Source organism: Prosopis cineraria, unplaced genomic scaffold (assembly GCF_029017545.1).
Source record: "Prosopis cineraria cultivar Desert tree isolate PC_DT_omini unplaced genomic scaffold, ASM2901754v1 PC11, whole genome shotgun sequence".
Taxonomy (NCBI): Eukaryota; Viridiplantae; Streptophyta; class Magnoliopsida; order Fabales; family Fabaceae; genus Prosopis; species Prosopis cineraria.
The window spans coordinates 18,387,953-18,409,409 of record NW_026555342.1 but is presented as its reverse complement, the minus strand read 5'-3'; the positions used below and the strand labels follow the sequence as shown (position 1 = coordinate 18,409,409).

The window sequence follows — 21,457 nt, the reverse complement described above, 5'->3', positions numbered from 1 at the left end:
ATCAAATCAAGCTTAAAAGAGTAAAAAAACATTGTTAGCATTAACAAAAAAATCATTTAAAATTAATGGTGTTAGGATTAGAAAATTGAAAAGATACATTTTATAGAATTAAAGGGCCAAACTGAATTTTTTTACAAGGTTAGATGAATCTATAGACGACTCATAAGTTATACATACATGCACACACACATATATAAATACATGTTGGCAAAAAAAAAATACTTAAATACATCTGTATATATACGTGTATAATATACTGAAGTCTCCATGAAAAACAGCTTCATTGGTAGCTTCCTCAATTGCCTGCACCTTCGACGAAACGCAAAACCGATGAACTTACCGTGGCAATTTCATTATGGATGCCCCACGCGTTGGCCACTTAGTTCAAACAAGTCAGCATCAAACTCGAAGCTTTTATTGGAAGGTTCTTTTCTATGATTAATTCAAGATACCTAATTTGATTAATAAATCTTAATACAGAAATAAATAATAATCTGGTGATTGTGACTTATAATATTAATTAATCAACGTCATTGTTATTTATCAATTGAGTCTATTTTATAACCAATTAAAGGTTTATTTCTTGTTGGGGTTGTTTTCTCAGAATCTTCCAAATAAGTTCTAAAGCATTTGCTGTGAACTTTCGCGTAACATATATAAAGAGTATATGTTGCCATCAACTTCCTAATTAAGCAATTTGATTGGAGAGAAAGAAATCTTCTTGGGGACCACGCGTGTGACATCATAACTTAATCATTTCTTGTATGTGTCAATTATGTTGTGCTTGGTTTGAGTACAGGACAAGATAAAGGCATTCCTCCCTTTTGCCTATAAATAGATCATATGGTCTCACAGGTTTTTTATATGGTCATAGGAAGCTTAGAACATTTGCTACAGAAGCGTTAAGTTTTCACCATGACGGTAATACGATATATATATATATATATATGTATGTATATATGTATGTATGTATGTATGTATGTACTTAAGATATATATATATATATTTATAAGATATAGATATAAATATATATTTATAATATATATTTAAGATAAAGGCGTTCCTCTCCTATGCCTATAAATAGATCATATGGTTTCACAGGCTTTTTATATGGTCATAGGAAGCTTATAACATTTGCTACAGAAGCGTTACGTTTTCACCATGACGGTAATAAGATATACATATATATATATATATATACATATATATATATATATATATACATATATATATATATATATATATTTTTAAGATATATATTTATTTATGATTGTCATTTTGTTTCTGTATCTCTTTATGAAGTTTGTATGAACAAATATATTATAATATCGTCACCTTAATTATAGCCGTCTTTGAGAGATCGATTTCACAACATAGACACACTCCTAGCATCATCATTTTTCTTTTTTTTCTTTTTATGCTTCGGTTTATATCTGTGTGTGTATGAATAGAGCAATATTGCCTTTTTAGCAAGTTTTAAGGGGCTAGATGGTTTATTTCATGTGAATTAGCCCTAATCCCTCCTCTTTTATTTAAAACCCAGATATAATTCTCATAGTTATTTTGAGTTTATTAGCTTAATTACGCGACTATTAATTGTTGTATGGGCAGCCTCATTATTCAATTATATGTTGGTGTTTGTTTTAATGTCTTATTAAAGGTCAAACTATACGATCAACAAGCGCAATGTTTGTACTAATTGAGGGGATTATGGGAACTTACGTACGAGGTCTTAAATTCAAGTACATGTAAATGTAGAAGATGTCTTTTCAAAGGCGATTAGATTTGAGATAACACTTGAATATGATCCAATTAAATAATTATATAAAAAATTTCAAATTATACAAAAGAATACATCATCAAAGATGCTCAAAATACACACACACTTACCTTGAAGGGGAAAGAAAGTGTTTCTGATAAGAAATATTAGAAAACACTAATACACTGGCCATGACTAAACCTACGTGACCTTACCTTGGTATTACACACACACATATATGTAATTGCAAAATATTATCATTGTTGTAACTTGTAACCTTTAATTTTCTTTTCTCTTATTTTGTTCTATATTTGCATATATACAGATAGTAGAGATGTGCGTGAATGTGGACTGTGAAGGTTGTGAACGCAAGATAAAGAAGGCCCTTAAAAAGCTACCTGGTACAAAACTTTACCCTTTTTTATCTCCTTTCCTAAATTATATATATATATTAAGACTATTAAGTCATGCATTTTTATAACTGTCAATGAAAATATGTTCAGGAGTTGATGATGTTGACATAGACATGAGATTGCAGAAGGTTACTGTGATGGGATGGGCAGATCAAAATAGGGTTTTGAAGACTGTGAGGAAGACTGGCAAGAAGGCAGAGCTATGGCCATATCCATATGACCCAGAATACCATGGCTTCGTTCGCCATTACTGCAATAATAATAATCTTAACAACTCATCATCTAGCTATGAATATGATGATGGAAGAACAAGAAGAAGACGAGGATCTATTTCGAACTATTATTCGTCTTCTTCTAATAAGCCTTCTTCTTACAACTACTACAAGCATGGGTATAATAATGGAGACGAGTTTGGGTACTACCAGAAGCCAATTGGTTCAATGGTGGTCAGTGAAAAGGCCATGTCCGTGTTCAGTGATGAAAACCCTCATGCTTGTGCAATTATGTGACATGCATATGTATTCAGATTTATTATATGGTTTTTTATTAAAAGGGTTTGCCTTTTTTTTTTATTTGTCTGTAAATAGAACCATTTGGGAAGCAACATGGAGAGGGAATAACTAAGCCATAATAATGTCAATAAATGTAGTGGATTGAGTATTATATATGTGTATATAAAATGCAAGTTTAATTAAATATTAGTCATGTATTATTTGATTAAAAAATGGTGAATCCTGCAGGGGAGGCTAGCTTTAAACACTGATTTGGATAATATATTTTGTTTATGAAAATTTGAATAATATTCTCTTAATGAGGCTTTTGAAAGATTTGATACCATGTCTTGAAATGACTAATGTATGGTGTATATATATGTTTGTTGTAATTGATATAATTTGACACATCAAGGGCGAGTTCATATTTTATTTTTGATGTACGTAAGGACCTTATTAATAAATAATTTGTAGGTTGTGAAAAAAGCCTATCATTTGAAGGATGTGTGTGTGAAGGATATTATAACCAAAACAATAATTAAAAAAAAAAAGTTGGGTCTAAGTCTTATTGTAAGATCTACTCGACTACACGACTGCTATAGTCCTTTTTTCTAGAAAAGAGAGGGAGAGAATAACAGAATACTAAAAAAGAGGTATTTATATTTCGATAAGTTTTTTCTTCAGTCACCTATCAATATTTATAAAGTGGAAGGCCGCTATGCATGAAATAGGAAATTTCAATTATCATTAATTCGCCTCGTAATAGAATAAATTATTGTGATGGAATATTCCACATTAAATGTGGAGGCAAACTTCCTAATTCAAGTTCAATAAGAAATTAATTTTCAATCATCAAATCCCTAATTTCGGTCAAACACCACTAAACCGAAATATGCCAAATATCTGTTCATTAATTTGATTCAAAATGACCCAATTCACATCAACGTTAGATTGGTAATTCCAACAATATAGATAGAGAGTTCTAAGAAGCAAATAAAATATAGGGCCAAAGAAAGTAATAACCAACCTCTTTGTACTTCTTGCATTAATGAAAATTTGAATTTGAATTTAAATTTAAATTTAAATTAAATTTCTCATTTAGATAAAAAAATATCATACCCCAATATTAAGGAATATGAGGTGAATTTACATTCCATAAACTTTGATTATCCAAGAATTAAGATAAAATATCAATAAATAATCCCTACAAGTCAAAATAAAGTCTCTAATATATATATATATATATATATAACTATAAGGTTAGTAAAATCTTAAACATTCTATAGAAATTTTGGCAAAGTCTTCCCCATGATTAGGATCTCCCAAAATTTTTACAGTAATGAAACCTGTCAGCTAAACCAAAAAGGAGCTTAGCTCCACACCAATAGATTTCACAATAACAAATAAAGTAACTACAGTATACGTGGAGCATTAAGTTACAATTGGGTAATACAATATATATTCACATCAACAAAATGACTATTGCGTGCTTCCACTATTTCAAGAAGCAATTGAGCCCCTCAATGACTAGCAAGAGACGCAAGGTTAGCTAAAATATTTGAGACCAAAAAAATTTTTGATGAGTGACGTTTCAATCAAAATTATAAATAAAAAATTTAAAAAACAGTAACCAATGAATTTGGTTTAAAACAAATCGAATGAAATAATGAAACATATACTTAAACTAATAATAAATGATGAATTTCTTCAATAATATAACCGTGAAATTAAGCAATGCTAATAAAGCCATATAAATTTATCAAAATTTGTAGTGCTTATAGAATATAAAAATTTCAAGTAATGATACAACTATGTAGAATGCTTTTAGAGAATTAAAAAATAAAATTTAAATTTAAATTTAATCCAGGAGGACTTTATTAGAACGAATAACAAGTGTGGACACATAGTGTACAAGAGTAAATAACAATTAAGCATGAATACATAATCCATGAGGTTAAGTAATTAGTCAAACACAGCAGAAAGCCACGAAACAAGCATAGGCACGAGGCTACGAAACAAGCATGAGTATAATGCTCATGAATAATCATCCTTCCATTCCACGTGTGTTGGCTATCGCATGAGGTTAGCACTTAATGCACCTACTAGTTAGATGTACTATGGCACATTAAGGGGCTAACGGAATTGCCCTTAGCAACCAGCATTCTGAACTTAGTCCCCCTAAATAAAAACCAAGCTTGTATAGAGCAAGAAAGCAGTATCAAATTTTTCATCTCCAACCGTATTGTTTAACTATTAATTCCCCATTGTCCAAATTCATTTTCATGTCAAACATGAAATTAAATAATTAAGCTGTAATAACATCAATTATTGGTAAATTCAAGACAGGATAATCAATAAAACAATTATTATAAGAATTGAATTGAAGAAAAATATTAATACAATTTCAAGGAAATGATATTAAAATTCCAATAAGGAAATTTTTATAAATACAATACTAAAATTATATTTAAAACACTATCCACTCACCTGAGTTTGTAAAAATTTTAAACGTGCTCTCTTAGTCTTTTACTTTAATTCTAATGGTGCCCTTACTTTCTGATAAATAAATCGTAATTCTAAATTTATTTATCAAGAAATTTTCTTTCCCAATCAATTAATGCGCATTTGAATTTAATCTAAATAATATTAAAGATAATACTCTGACTAATTATGTTCCAAGTATACTTGGTTAGTTAAACCATTTAACAAATCTCAATCCATTTTCACACCTCCTTGTAACTCATTCTCAATCAGAAATCATAGTAAATCATATATACCATTCTTACTCCTCCTTTAAACTTAATAAAATATTGTACAACTATCATTTATAATCCTTCCTTCTATTTTAGTATTTATTATTATTAGTTCATTCATTTATTTATTTTAATTCCAGGTATAGATTAGACAAATAGAAAATCTATTTGTCAAAGATTCAGTTTTAAAAATACACCCAACTTCCATCATTAGCACATGCAGTACACAAGATTAAATACAAATAACAGTAGTTTTCTCTCATTTGTGACTATCAGTAGTTATATTCATGAGTTTCAGCTACAATCAGCCTTGTATCAAAGGAGAAATCCACCAAAACAAGAAATGCTATTCACGTTTATGTATCAAACGGAAAAGGAAAAGCTGCAAAGAAAGTAGGAAAGCACTTAGCCCAAATCAACTATGTGAGGATTTAGCTATTTTAGTCAAATGCATGAGAATAATTTACCCATGATATGTGCAAAGAAGTATCACAATCACAAACAATAACAAGCTTAAGAATAGATAATAAATCTGAAATCTTAAAACAAACATAACCCAACCTCCCACAGACACAGCAGAATAACATCTAACATTAACCAAAACGCACACCTCAATTCTTTCTAGAACTTTAGGACAGCAACAAAGAGGAATATGGATGTCATAAATCAGTTAGGGAAAGGAGAGAACAATTTCGTTGCTGTCATGGATTTGAAGAAGAAGGAGAAAAGAACAGCAACTCACCTCCAACGAAGCTAAAGTGGCAACACCTATAAATCCAACATGCCTAACGCTGAAGAAGGAAAGGGAAGAGTTTCAACTTGCTCTATTAGCCTCACAACAGCGATGGAATAACAAAGAAGAGATCCAGGCAGCCTACGTCGAAGAAGGAGAAGAGAAGGGCTTCAATCTGTAACAGCCATGAGGAGGAAGGAGACCAGAATTCAAGCCAGCAAACAAAGGAAATCAACCACCATACATACCCACACGAGACCTCAATAGCTGAGAACGAAGAAAAATAAAACCGAACATGCACACACAGCTGTAACAGTCATGAAACAGAGCAGAAACGGGGAAGAATACCCAATCTCTTTGCTGTACAGACACGGACGAACAACATTGAAGGAGCATCGGTTGAAGATATGCAAGCAAGATTGAGGAGAAAAATAAGAGGAATGGGTCGATGATGAAGAAGCAAAGGAGGGTAATGGCGGTGGAAACAAAATGAAAGGAATGCTCTGTTTTGTTGTTTTTGTTTTTCTTCGCACGGAAGAAACAAAATCTGATCCAAATAAACGTTGGGAAAAATTACAAAAAGAGCACAATAAAATCTCAAAAAACGGCACAAAACAATTACAAGAAAGGCACGAAAAATTTTTATAATTTAAAATCAAACTTTTACTTAGAAAATTTTAAACTTTGGATCCTTGAGAAAGTTTCTACCATAAATTCCTATAAACTATCCTTTTTCTAATTGCTATAAAATTTATTTAAATAAAATATTCATTAAGAAAAAAATTTTGTTCAATTTAAAATTTAAGATCATTATAAAAAATTATGAATTTAGATTTAATTTTCACGATATAATAATATGTAATTCATATTTTTCATTCTATTCACATAATTGTTGGTCAAAAGAATGAAGAACGAAGATGAAAAATTATCAAGAAAACTTAAAAGCAATGTTATGTCAAGTTTTTCTTTTTTCTTTTAGACTAGAGGAAAAGTATATCCATCATCAGCAACAAAGAAAGCAAGTACAAAGATAAGCAACAGTCTAGAAACTAAAAACTCACAAGACTAAGGAACCAAGCATACAAAAATCCCAAACCAAAGCAGCATAATAAAGGGGTCCAAACTGCCGCCACCACCACAAGAACTCTTGCTGTCGATCCACTAGAATCCATAGAAAAGAAAACATGCCAAAAACAACCAACAAAGCCATAAGGAGTTGGGGTTCAAGGAACCACCCAAAAGGTACTGCCCCTTTTAAGGAAACAACCAATAAGGTTGAAGAAGAGCCACCATGAGTGAAGCCAAAAGCAGTACATGCAACCATGAAAGTTGGCCAAATAGAACCAATAAGAGGAAGAAGAAAAAAAGGACATTGAGCAAGCACCATAAAACCTTGTCCGATAGATTAGGAGATACCTATCATGAGCATCCCAAATTTACCACCACCTTAAAGAGCCGACAAGAGCCATTGTAAATATGAACAAGTAGCTTGCTCCAAATCTAACCAATCACAATCAAAATCACCACTAAACAAGAGACATCACAAAAGCTCTCCTATGATTTAATTATTTTTTAGCTGATGGACCGCCAATCCATCAACAAAACCAAACAAAAACAGTAACAAGAAGGAAACTATAAATAAAAAGTATAGAATTGACATCCTTGCCTTCGGTAGAAGCCTTAGAGAGGGAGATACCCAATAGTTTAGGCTTTAATTACTCTTAATGTTATGTCAAGATTGAATGTAGTGCTTATATCAAGATTTGTTATTGTTGTTGTTGCTATTATCAGCAACTAAGTTTATTTCACTTAAAATTTGGCTCATGGACTGCGTGAACTATCACCATCCTAGCATTATTTTAACTTATTATTTTCATTTTTGCACTTTTTTATCCCATAGATCATATGAATTATCATCACTCTGATATTCTTTTAGTTTCTTTCACTTTATTTTTCTACATCTTTACTTTATAGGAAAAATTTCACCAAGGACTCCTAGACTAGACATAGTAAAAAAGGAAGTTCTTAAATTTTTGAAACCTCACTGCAATTTCTAAAATCTCACTGCAAGTCTGAGGTATTGAATTGAAATTAAAATTTAGTAAAAAAAAGACAAGATTGTCCTTGCCTCTCTACACATTGAAGGACACTTTGAAATCAAATGTATGGCCGATCATCACAGCTGAGGCTTCGAACATTTAGTGGCCAAACCATAGGATTCAAGACAAGGTGAAGACTAAAATCCAAGATGTATGGTTGGTAATTGTGATCTAAAAGGATGCTTTTTGACTGGAGGTTACCATGGATCATTGGCTTCTAAAGTCAGAAGATGCATATAGTGAAGCTTCCCAAACTTCTCTCCAATACTTGAACTACTAGTGCATCTGAAGATCAACAAAACCTCCATCTCTAGAGTTCCTACCCCATGATCTCCCTTGATAGAGTTTGGGAAGGAATTTAACACGAAACCTTACCAATATGAGGATGTTCTACCAGTATGAAACTAACACTTAGAATTCTTTCAAGTTAGTGCTGTAATGAATAAGTGTGGTAGGAAAATTAATAACTATCATAAGATAATTAGCCACACATATTAGAGTGATGAACAAGTCATTCAAATATGAAACCCTATTGGTATGAGCATGTTCTACTAGTATGAAATCAATACTTGAAACTCTTCCAAATTAGTGTTGTAACAAACAAGTGCGATAAGGAATTAACAACTGCCATAGGGTGACACATAAGTCATTCAAACATGAAACCAGTACTTATACTTGTAGAACTTGTACATACTAGAATGAACAACTAAGGAGAAAGGAGGAGACTTATCGATATCTAAGAATCATTAGGGTATGAATTACTCATACCGATAGCAAAATAACATACTAGTATGACAGAGGTTGATAAAGACTAAGAAGTCATTGATATAATAGAAACTTTGGGGTATGAACTACACATACTGGTATAGCAGAGACATATCAATATGTAGGTACATTTTCTCTATCTTGAGCTTGTAGCAGTTTTTCGCACGTTATCCATGGTTCTTCTTTTGTCAAATGATTCTTAGGCAAGAACTCTAGCAACATAAGTATCGTAGAGCTTCAAATACCTTAGTTCAAGTCCTAGAGAGATTCAGATCTCTATTTTTATTTTATTTTTTTGTATTTTAAGATTTGTAATAATGATGAATAATCCTCACTTGTAATTAATTATATATAAAAGTTGATTTTTTAGTTCAAGTCTTGAAGATATTTGTCTCTATCGATGAAGGTGTCACTGATCCTCAAACGCCCTAATTCAAGTCTTAGAGAGTTTCATATTTGGCTATGGAGGTATATCTACATTCGTGTCTCTTTTCTCTCAATGAGGGGCAATATTGTTATTTTTTTTATAAAATTTAACATCAAATCAATACTTTTAACTAACAATGACATGTTAGAAATTTAAGGGTTTCCTTTTTTAACAAGTATGGTCCAACCAAGGTCTTTAGTGAAATTTTTCCAACTTTATATTTTATCTTATTTATTTATTTTTCAACAATATTATGGTCATTCCATGGACATGTTCTGATTCATGAAAATCATTTTGTCAAATTGCTTTTTCCTAGTTTCTTTATTATTATTATTATTATTCTTTTCAATTTTGGGCGAATCATCGTTGTTGTTGCTTTTCGCTTTTGAAAATCTGTGTGTGTTCGGAAGCGAGAGAATAATTAGAAGTCAATGCTTTGAATTTTTTTAAAATATTTAACACTATTAATAACGAATATTTAAATTTCAAATTTATAGAAAAACTTACTGTTTTTATTCAAAAATATAATCATTTTTTTAAAGATAGAATGATTAAAAATATAAAACATTTTATATCTTTCAAGATACAATTAATGTTAACAAAAAAAAAGTAGAATTAATGAAGTTTTTCTAAATATTCTCTTAATTAGATGTGTAATTAATAATATTTTTTAATTGAGACATCTTATTAAACAAATATAAATATAAAAAAATATAATTTTAAAAATAATTAATTAATTTATTGAATATAGTTCCATTAAAAATATTTTATAATATTCGAGGAAATCAAAGATTGAAAAAACAAAAAAAACCTATTCAATTATCTATTTTCAGAACTTTTTTTTATTTTGAAAAATAAAAAAATCTGTTTAAAAGCGTGTTTTCTGTTATTTGTTTGGAAAAATAAAAAAAAAGATAAAGGTGCAAATTTACTCTTAAATTTTTCCTTCAAAGGCGCCTAATATCCCATACTTTTATTAGGAACAATGTCGCCTCGAAACTCTAAAAAATGGTACGATATTACCCTATTGTCAGAGTTGACCGTTTATTGACCATTTTGTTAGTGCAAATTTACCTTGAAAATTTTTCTATAGGGGCGCTTAGTATCCTCAACTTTTTTTTTGGAATCAATGTTGCTCTAAAACACTTTAAAATGGTGTAATGTTGCTCTGTTGTCGGAGTTGACCATTTTGTTTGACTTCATTTTTCAAGTGGTAGCCATGTTGCATTTTAAAAAATATTAAAAAAAATGCCATCCTCTTCCTCTTGTATCTCAATTGCATATCACTCTCCTTTCTTTACAGTCGACCATTCTTCTTATCTTCATTCCTCCCTCCTCCACTTTCGGCATTTACAAGACAAGAGCTAAATAAAAAGCCCCATAGTCGTCGCCCATTGAGTTATTACTTCTCTTTACTTAGTGTTAGACAATCTAAGTTGTTAATTTTTTATTCTTGTTTTTTTTTGGATATTTTGAATTGTTGGGTTTTTGAGTTGTGTTCTTTTTTTATTCCTTTCTACCCCCTGTCTTTAATAGTTTTTTGATGTTTAAAATTTGGGTTCGATTATTTTTTTTGGTTGCTTTTTGATATTGAAAATCTGAGTTTGATTTTTCATTTTAGTGTTTTGAGTTATTTTGCATTCTTAGTGTTGTGGATGAAGAAGAAGAAGTTGACAAGAATGAAGCATTGTTTTATTTTTTTTTAGTTTTTAAAAAATGACACATGGTAAGTGAAGTGAAACAAAGCAGTCAACTCTGACAATAAAACAATATTGCTCAAAAAAAAAAAGTTCAAGATACTAAGCACCCTGAAGGAAAAGTTTCAAGATAAATTTACACATTTTACCATTTTTTTAATTTTAAAAAATGCCAAGTGGTAGCTATGTGGCAAGTTTAGTCAAACAAAATAGTAACAAATAGTTAACTCTAATGGCAGGATAATATTGCACCATTTTTGAGAGTTTTGGGATAACATTGCTCCTAACAAAAGTTTAGAATATTAGGCATTTTTGGAGAAAAAGTTCAACGATAAATTTGTACCTTTATCCAAAAAAAAAATTAAAAGTTTAATTTATTAGTTTTTGTTATGCAAAATTAGAGAAATGATAGAAGATATGATATTTTATTTAATAATAATTATGTTAATAACATAAATTGTTGTTTCACTTTGTTTCATTAATTTAAATGTTTTTTAAATAAGAAAAATTTTGCCCCCTAAACTTGTTAAGATAGGAACAGAACCAAACAAGCTCCAGATTTGCACTGTGCACTGTGCAGCCGCGACGTCTTAACTCACTCAGCTAGCTCGTTCAACTTCATACGTTTTGCCGTTTTGAGATCATGCTTCTCAGTCATCACTGCGGAATTCAAACTGGCCACGGAAGAATAAGTGGAAAAAGTAGGGCGGATTTTGAGTGCATAGAGGTCTGATCCAGACGATAAAATTTATTATGGCGCCTACGTAATCCTGTGCCTTAAACGACAGAATCTAAGGATTTGGATTTGGGTCATTCTCTCTCTGCCTGTGGCGTTACGGAATTATTCTGTATATATATGGCAACAGTCCCATTGATTCGCGCGCAGTGTGGTTATCCTCCTCGAATTGTTTGTCGCAAAAATGTCTGTCAACAAGGACCTATAGGATCGTCTTCGCATGGATCATCTTCGTCCTCGCCGTGTTGTTCTTCTTCCTCACCTTCCAACTCCGATTTGAGTTTCCCTTCTGGTAACTTTTCTTTCGTTTTTACCTAGTTCTGATTCTAAACTCTCAAAACTGTAATTGGTTTTTATCATGTCAACGTATTTACTAATTGGGTATATTTGTTGCGCCGTTGTATTATCGGAATCCCTGAAATTGTTCTTGGTTCTTTTAGTGACGGGACATTTAATTTTAAATAGGTGTTATATTATAGGTCTGCTATTCCCCGAATGTTCTTGCCTTAATTGGAGTCTCCTGTTTTTCTTTCTTGGGATGGCTATCTCCGTATTATTTGGATCCCTGGATCGTGTCTTGTTCTATCTGATGGTTCTTTAGGGACCAATGTTGGATTTTATAAGTCTATAACTAAGATTCTTGAAATTAAGTTGATGTTGATTTGAAGTTCAGACAGATCTTCCTCACAATATGTGGGACAAACTTCACATGTCAGAAATCGTTCTCAAGACTTCTGTAGGATTAATCCCCCGACCCATTATTTTGTCATCTTCTGTTTTCATTCAGACATTGACATTGCTTTTGGGACCGAGCTCACGAACAAAGTTATTTTATTTAATTGAAAGAATAAACCACTTATATAGAGTAAGTATTTGGGTACATAACTCAGAGAGTTTAGCAAATACCTGAAACGTGTAAACTCCACTGGTATAACAAGTTGCCACTTTTGGCATTTTAGGTATGTGACATTTGTAGTGGTACTGCAGATTTTGGTTTTCGAATAAGTGACATATACTGGTGGAGTTGAGAAGGATTTCTCTTTGGATGAAAGATACTTTAGGCCTTTTGTAGTTTGAATTGTTAGTCCTCCAAATGATGGCCCACTAGACATGATACATCAGGGGGAGAAAGTTGAGTTAAATTCAAGTGTAATTGGTTTAGTTTAGAGAAAGAACAGAGCAGATATCTTTTTGTGGGCAACGGATTTTTTAGACTCAGAATCTAGAAGGTATGAGTATTTATTGATATCAATTTATATTATAGGTGCAAATACCACTCATTTCATGTAGTCTGTTTCCTTAAATATTTATCCTTAATAAAGATATGTGCAGATTTGATTTCTTAGCAGCATTAATTTATGGGAAAATATAATTTTGAATTTCTGCACTTTGCTCGTGTTTTGTTGTAGGGCCTTGCACTTTTTTTCCGGTGTTTTAGATCCCTACATTTTTGTTTTTCAATGTTTCAGGTCTCTAAATGAACAAAGTATAGGGACCTTAGAGGGACCCAGGACATTAAAAAATAAAAGTGTAGGGATCTAGAATACTAAAAAAAAAGTTTAGGGATTTATAGCAAAATGCGATTAAAGTACGAGGATCCAAAATTATGTTTTCCTTTAATTTATTTATGTTGTTCCTGTAATAGAGTTTACAACCAGTCATCATTTAGGACTCTGATTCATGTGTCTAGATCCCTTTTTATTTAGTATAGAGGTTTGCTCCATGGGTTGCTCTCCCTCTTTTCTCTATAAATTTATGTCTTCTAATTTTCTGAGGAAGATAAATTGCTAATATTGGTGGAAAGTAACTCATACTTTAATTTTTGTAAAGGTAGTTAGAGCTGAGATGGATAGATTAACTTTTGCAGGCACAAACAGTGGACAGAGACACCAGGGCCTTCGAGCTCAAAGTATGAGTACCACCACCCAGGGAAAGTCTCTAGACAGAAGCATTGGGAATTCAAAGAATGACCCTGATCATCTTCTTGTTCTTGTTCATGGAATCTTGGCCAGGTATATTTTACCTAGACTATGATTTTTTTTTTTTTTTAAATTTATCCTCTCGTCAAATCTTGGTGAAAGTAAGTATTATTGTGAGTGGTAAGTGAAAGAAATGTGCTCTATACTATTAAGATTAAATGGCATATTGAAGTTGGCTGAAAATGAATTGAAGTTTTCATTTTTAACAATAACTTATTTCATTGATCTATAGCTATATTATTATAATGTGAATGTCAATAGCAGGTCTTGTTGGTTAGGGCTCTGAAAGCACTCTAGTTTATTAGCTTCCTAATGAGTTCATATGCAACGACTCCTATTCCTTTAGAGCTATAGATGTCAGCTTTTGATGCACAAATAGAAGCCTGTGTCCTTAAAATTGATGTGTATATATGACTGAGAGAATAGTTGTGAAAGCAAAACTAATTACCACCAATCAGTATTTCTGCAGCATAAAGTGATTTTGCCACTTTTCTATTGGCATCCTTGAAATCAAAGCTCAAGTAAAATATGAAAGTTTCTTTGGTCAAATGCTATTCCATCATTACAGTGTTCAGAATCGGTTTCTACTAAAATGTAATTGTTATTTGGGTATCTAGTAGGGCCAGCAGAAAATAATGCAACAGATAGGGGAATATGCACTGAGTATCCTCTGTTATGATGTGGAAAATGTAGAGAATACAATCACTAATTCTGGTTCACACACTACAGAAACAAGAACAAGAGCAAAACAAGGAAATAAACCTCACACCACTTGGTTTTCAAGAGACCATGCCCTCTCCCCAAAGCTGATACTACAACCTGCCTACCAAGTTTCTTTCCCTCCCCTTTTTATACACCCCCACTACTCTGACCTGTCAGAAATCGTTATTCCAGCGTCATTGCTGTTCTGCCCTTCTTTGCCCTGTTCTTGGGATTTCTTTCTGGGCTTCTATTGGTACACAGGGCCCCATTTATTGGAAGGCCCATCAGTACCTTGAATAAGTATTTTTCCCATTTGGTTGCGTGTCTCTTTAAAGTAGAGAATTAATTGCTTGAGGGTCTCAGTCTAATAATGAAAGCTGGAAGAAAAGCCTCTGTCAAGTGGATGACATGTTTTTTATTAGTTGAGCTTTTTTCCATTTTTAGTAGTTCTAGATTTGATTCAAACAGTGAATAATATGCTTATGTATAACCTCACAGTATGAAAATTGATATTGGAGAAGTTCCATAGTCTATACATTTTCTGTTTTTTCCTATTTAATTCAGTTACAATTTACTGATTTACGCCTCAACACTCAACTGTTGCAGTCCAAGTGACTGGATTTACGCAGAAGCAGAATTGAAAAGGCGTCTTGGGAAAAACTTTTTAATTTATGGTAAAATCCTTTTTACTTGAAGTTCTGTACTTTTGTACATTATATATATTATATTACAAACACACATAAGCGAACACAAACATTGTGCTTGTGGGTGCGCCTTTTTTTTTCCCCCTGAGATTATTCATTTTAAATTAATGATAAAATATTAGCATGCTTGTGGAAAACCTTGTTTCATTACAAAGTTATGGTTTTTCTAAAGTTCATGGACAATCAACAAATCACATGCGATGCATATAAAATGGTCAAAGAATTGAAGAGAATAATTGATAATATGTATGATCAATTGCTGGACTCAGTAAGTCCAGCTCACTGATTTAAACCAACTCACATGATATCTCCCTCCATGCTTCATCTGGCGAGCAAAACCATATGCTGAACTTGTTCAGTGTAATAAATAGAGAGTCTATTTGTAGCAGTTAGGTAAGCCTAAGCTATAAGTAATGACAGTAATTGTGCTGATAGTGTATAAACTTTTTATTTTAATTTTTTGAGTGCCTCATCTGTGTATGCCAAAAGCAAAAGAAGTTAATGATTGAACTGAAGTCGTTAATAGTATTTTGGTGTTTGCAGTGAGTTCATCAAACACTTACACTAAGACATTTACTGGAATAGATGGAGCTGGCAAGAGATTGGCTGATGAAGTGAGTCCTTAAATATACTTGTTTAAATTTTGAAATTCCTGACGTCATTGGTTATGATGAATTGAATGGACTAATTCAAGTCATATACAGGTCATGCAGGTTGTAGAAAAGACCAAGACTCTGAAAAGAATTTCCTTTCTGGCCCATTCTCTAGGTGGCCTGTTTGCTAGATATGCCATTGCTGTTCTTTATTCACCCGATGCCAATAATTGTGACCAACATGATGATCTAGAAAACTGCAAGACGGAGAGTTCACAGAGGAAAGGCTTTTCAAGGGGAAGGTTGATTGCTGGATTAGAGCCAATCAATTTCATAACCTTAGCAACTCCACATCTTGGTGTCAGGGGAAAAAATCAGGTCTATGTTGAACAATTATAATTATAGGAATATTGTTGTTGGCAAATGGTGGACTTCTATCTCAGTTGTGCATGAAGCTGCTGTTTTTCTTTTTAATATTAAAAAAAACTTATTGCCATCTTAGTTTTTCCTTGTGATTCCGTTGCACTTCTGTTCTTTTATGATTGGCCGTTGCTTATATTATTTCTAGTTTGGCTTCATATTCAATCAGCAAAGCACCTTTTATGCTTCCTGGTGCCTTGGTTGGTCTCAGAACTAGTGCTTTGAGGCTGTTCTTTCCTTTATAATTTTCATGTGGCTTTATTTAATAGGATAAGATGATGTTAATGAAAACACATTAGATCAAGAGCTTTTTTGTCCGTTGAGAAATCCAGAAGTTCCCTAAAAGAAACATGAGTTGAAGGCCACAGTGAAGCCAGAAGGGGAAAAACTACACTATACCGTTAAAATTGCAAATGTGAAATGAAGTCAAGTCACCCCTTTTTTCCGCTGAAGCATTTTTTTTTTCATTTTTCTTTTGTAACAAATTTTCTGATAATGTAAAAATTATGTAAAATGTCAAACATTTGCCTTTTCTTTTAAACATCTTAGGGTTTAGTGCTATCAAGGGCGATTTGGACTAACAGAAACCCTATTATTTACTCATCATTAAGCACATCTAGGATGCACCTTAGCATTTTGTTTCTGATTCTTTTTTCTTTTATATGTGTTCCCTGCTTTTTCTCTTGTGCTCTTCTTATACATTCTATCCTTACTTTTCTTTCCAAATTGATTTAATTTCCCTATGTTATGGTTTAACCAAATTCATACATTGGTTTTGCATGACAGCCAATGCTCCATTTTTTGTCGGCATCACCTGATACACTTTCCAGTGAAATATCTTTCTTTTTTGGTTTTGCCTTTATTAGTCCTGTGCTTATATTTGACAGAAGTGTTTTCTTTCCCAATTTATGGCTCTGCAGAAAATCAGCTTTGCTTTCTTAATTCTATTGTTTATTTATTTACGGGGGTCTTTTATTTCAATATTAAGTAGATGCAACTATGTTAGATTTTTTTTTTTTTTTGGGTATAGCTATATAAGATTTAGAAAATAGAGAGAAAGAATGTGAAGAATAGAGGAAAACACTCTGTCTGTATGACTAATTTAAAGTAGGACGTGTCAACTATATCATTTTGCAATAATGATAATGTTGGGCAGAAAATAATTTTAACAGATTGCGGTGAACCAGAAAAAGAAAAACCTAATGAAGTCAATAACCAAACTATCCTTACTCCAGCCATCCACATCAATTTCATCCATGTTATACTCTTCCACTTCCTTTCCCATGCACTTTATTAAATTTTATGAAAAATATACGTGTTATTTCAGGTTTGACTATTTACCAAGTTTATTTTTCAGCTTCCATTTCTTTTGGGTGTCCCAATCCTAGAAAAGCTTGCTGCTCCAATAGCTCCAATTTTTGTTGGACGGACTGGTAGTCAGCTGTTCCTTACTGATGGTAAACCAAATAGACCACCTCTTCTTTTGAGAATGGCTTCTGATTGTGAAGGTGGAAAATTTATGTAAGCAAGCAAATACTTCTGTCCTTATGTGGCCATGTGTTCTGATTTAGTTGAGTGATATTTAATTCAATGTTAACTAGGTTTTCTGTTTTGCAGATCTGCACTTGGATCCTTTAGATGTCGCATTGTTTATGCTAATGTATCTTATGATCGTATCCTCTTGGTATCTTTCCTTAAATGCGGCCCGCCAATTTTAGCTTGATGAATCTGTTATCTCTCTCGTTTTCAGTTTCATTATTTTTCTTTGACTAATGTTAGATATGGTTGGGTGGCGCACATCTTCTATAAGGAGGGAAACGGAACTTGGTAAGGTGAATATGATAATTTCTCCTTTTGTATATTACTTCTTCTTCTTCTTCTTTGAGTATTGATATTTAAAGTAAATTGTGCAAGATAGATATTTAAATATTTGGTTAAGCTAGAGTAAACACCAAGAAGGATTTTCAGGGATATTATTACCCTAACCAGTTGAAAGCCTGGCAATCTGAATGGTGAGATTTTTTGTGGCAGTCTTGATGCATATATCTAGAGTTTTTTCATGATGCTCTTATTGTCTTATATATAGCCCATCACTTGCAAACTCAATTGCACAATTGCCTGTGGGACAACTTTTATGGGGTTTTAGAAAATTAACAGGTTGCATTTCAGTATAACATTTGAAGTTTATGGCCTAAATAAAATATCAAGACATTGTTGAAAAATTTAATAGATTGTCATGAGTTAATTTCATCCATAATTTATGCTAGCTGTAGTTTAAACCATAGTAGGTGGCGTTCATTTCCTAGTTCTTTGGGGCGTGATTGTTTAACGCTAAGGTGAGAGAAATGTGTCTACTGTTGTCTATGGGGTTCTAAGTTCTAACTGTCTTTGTTGATTGGCAGCCTCCTCGCCGATCTTTGGTTGGATACAAGCATGTTGTTGACGTGGAATACTGCCCTCCAGTACCTTCTGATGGCCCTCAATTTCCTCTGGAGGCGGTAAAAGCAAAGGAGGCAGTGCAAAATGCACCAAGTACCCAGAATACTGTGGAATATCATGAAATTATGGAAGGTGACTATTTTTACGAAGAATTGCTGAAGATGTATAAACTGCAAGTGGTGTCACTGTTGTCCAACTTCTAAAGCTACTTTGTATCTTTTTAACAGAGGAAATGATACGTGGTTTACAGAAGTTGGGATGGAAAAAAGTTGATGTCAGCTTTCACTCAGCATTTTGGCCTTTCTTTGCTCATAACAACATTCATGTACTGCAACCACTTGATGTTCCTGTCAGAGATGTTGATTTTAGTGATAACGTAATTGACTTGGGTGCTTCTGTAATTTCAGGTGAAAAATGAATGGCTTCACAATGCAGGGGCAGGAGTGATTGCTCATGTTGCTGACAGCTTAACTCACCAGGAAACATCCTCAATTTTGGCTGCTAGCTTGTAACTAGTATCTGTCAATTCACTATGCTTAAGACATAGCTAATTGCAGTAAAAAGTATGGAAATAATGTGGCTGCTATCTTTTGACTAATTGCATTATGATGTTGGGAAGTAATCATTCTTTCATAATGGGCCATTAAGAAAATTCTACACATCTTGCATGATAATTGAATGAATTCAGCGTATATGCTTTTTGCTCAAGCATATAGTAGGAATTAGAAGTTTATTGTAATGAAACTGTACCTCACATCAACTGTATCATATTTGTCTTGGTTATGTAGAAGAATCCTTCGTGTACATATATAATTGGGATGTTAAGTTTGTTTTGGTAGGGTTTTATGCCTAAATTTAAATACAATGAGACGTGTTTCTTGTTGCATTAGTCATATTTTAGCCTTGATTGTAAGACTAGAATATGGATTTTGGAGAGCGTGAAGAGTTCCATCTTTGGAGGCTTTGAGGACATGCTGGTGCTATCATCACGTCAAGAAAACTTGTTGAGCTTTGAGATGTGAAGAGTACAAATGACTTTTAAATGAGAAAATTGCCTGCCAAAAGTATTAATAATAAAAGGAGAAAATCAATCATTGCTTTCTATAGTTTTAATTTTTGAATTATAACTTGTTATAATTTAATTTTAATAGTTTTGACTCATTAAAACTTAATTCTTAAATTTTAATTTGATAAAATTCAATTCTTATAGTTTTAATTATTTAAAATATTAGTCTTTATATTTTAGAAAATAAAATTATAAAGATTAAAATTATTTTTTAAAATTTAAGGACTAATATTTAAAATTGCTAAAACTTTCAATTATGTTATATTGGATTAAAGTTTAGGAATTGAATTTAAATTATGTCAAAACTATAATAATCTATGAAATTAAAATTTAGGGGTTGAAGTATAATTAAATTAAAATCATATGAATCAAATGATTATTTTTCTCTAATAAAAATCATTAAACACGAGGCATTGTACTTAAGCGACTATAATTTCTTTTTCTTTCTGGCACAGCGCCTAACTCTCCTGCAGTTAGTTAATTTAACGGAATAAAGGAACTACCTATTGTTGAGTCGGTTTTCTTCCTTCCTTTTTATTTTATTTTTTTAAAAAAAAATTTAACAGATGATTAAAATCAATTAGTACAGTTAGTAATCAAAGAATTCGAAAGTCTACTCATGGATTTTTGAAATAGGGAGGAAAAAAGAGAGAAAAGTGAGTGAAATAAATTTCATATGTTTCTATTTTTTATATTATTTTTTCTCAGCTCTAATAGTAATATAAAACTTAAATGATATTTGAAATTATTTATGTCTGCCCGAACATACTTAAATTATTTTCTCAGTGACAACTAAATATGTAGAAATTTTTGCTTAAGAAATGATGAGAAGCAAAAATAGAATTCAGTTTCAAAATCTCCTCGTTTGATGCCAAAATTTTTTGAGGGAAAATCTGGGAAAACTATTTTTCCATCGCTCAAGCAAGAAGGCTTGAGGAGCTGCTGAAAAAATGAAATTGCAAAAAAGAACGTCCATCTATTACAATTTACAGGATTCACCCATGGGGTCTATGTGGATTGTAGAGATAGGGCCTTCCAAGCCCACATCTGATTGTTTAGTTTCTTTTCTTGTTTGGGCTTCTACGTTTGGTGAACCTCTGGAATTCAATTCATCCAATTTTTTTTAGCAACCAAAAAAAAAAAAAGTTGATCGCTCAAGAAAAACATGTTAACCACTGTAACAATCCGTATGTAACTATGGTTACCTAGAGCTAATGCTATATGTTAACTTCCATGGTGTCTTTGAGACGCTTTCAGAATAAAATATGACCAAACAAAAATAAATTGAATAATTCTTTTTATAGATTAAGAAAATATGCACACATATTTTATAGGAAAGCACCTATATAAAAGACATGAAATAAACAATAAACGACATAATAAATAAACTTTGTATTATGACAATATCTATAAAACTCTCTTATAAACATTACTCTAAAAACAAGCTTTTGAAGTGCCTAAATCGGAGCATTTTCACTTAAAAATGCTCTAAAATGATGAGGTGGAACATATTGAAGTGTTTCAAGGTAAAATTATTCTGGTGGGCAATATTCTGCTAGGGCTTTTCCACCAAAAATAGCTTCCATATATGCAATAATAATAATAAAATAAAACCCACAACATGTGAGTGTGTGTGTATTTGAAAGTGCTCTCACATGCTATGCACCTATAGGAGTGTTTA

At 32.1% G+C, this 21,457-nt stretch overlaps 2 protein-coding genes across 3 annotated transcripts; both read left to right on the top strand.

Annotated features, from left to right (window-relative positions):
- Positions 1 to 852: 852 nt before the first annotated feature.
- Positions 853 to 2,724, top strand: LOC129284835 (heavy metal-associated isoprenylated plant protein 28-like). Of its 2 annotated transcripts, none has more exons than XM_054920320.1 (3): positions 853 to 921; positions 2,085 to 2,160; positions 2,263 to 2,724. In XM_054920320.1, the coding sequence occupies exons 1-3, from the start codon at positions 916 to 918 to the stop codon at positions 2,679 to 2,681; spliced, it is 501 nt and encodes a 166-aa protein (XP_054776295.1). In that variant the 5' UTR covers positions 853 to 915; the 3' UTR covers positions 2,682 to 2,724. The 2 variants fall into 2 exon arrangements, with proteins under 2 accessions (XP_054776295.1, XP_054776296.1); XM_054920321.1 differs by lacking the exon at positions 853 to 921 and adding an exon at positions 1,019 to 1,167.
- Positions 2,725 to 11,702: 8,978 nt separating this feature from the next.
- LOC129287156 (uncharacterized) lies at positions 11,703 to 19,603 on the top strand. The gene is made up of 11 exons (XM_054923329.1): positions 11,703 to 12,165; positions 13,741 to 13,885; positions 15,161 to 15,228; positions 15,802 to 15,872; positions 15,963 to 16,229; positions 17,629 to 17,792; positions 17,889 to 17,944; positions 18,051 to 18,103; positions 18,674 to 18,842; positions 18,938 to 19,035; positions 19,118 to 19,603. Exons 1-11 carry the CDS (start codon positions 11,994 to 11,996, stop codon positions 19,220 to 19,222), a joined length of 1,368 nt encoding a protein of 455 aa, XP_054779304.1. The 5' UTR covers positions 11,703 to 11,993; the 3' UTR covers positions 19,223 to 19,603.
- The last annotated feature ends 1,854 nt before the right edge of the window (positions 19,604 to 21,457 follow it).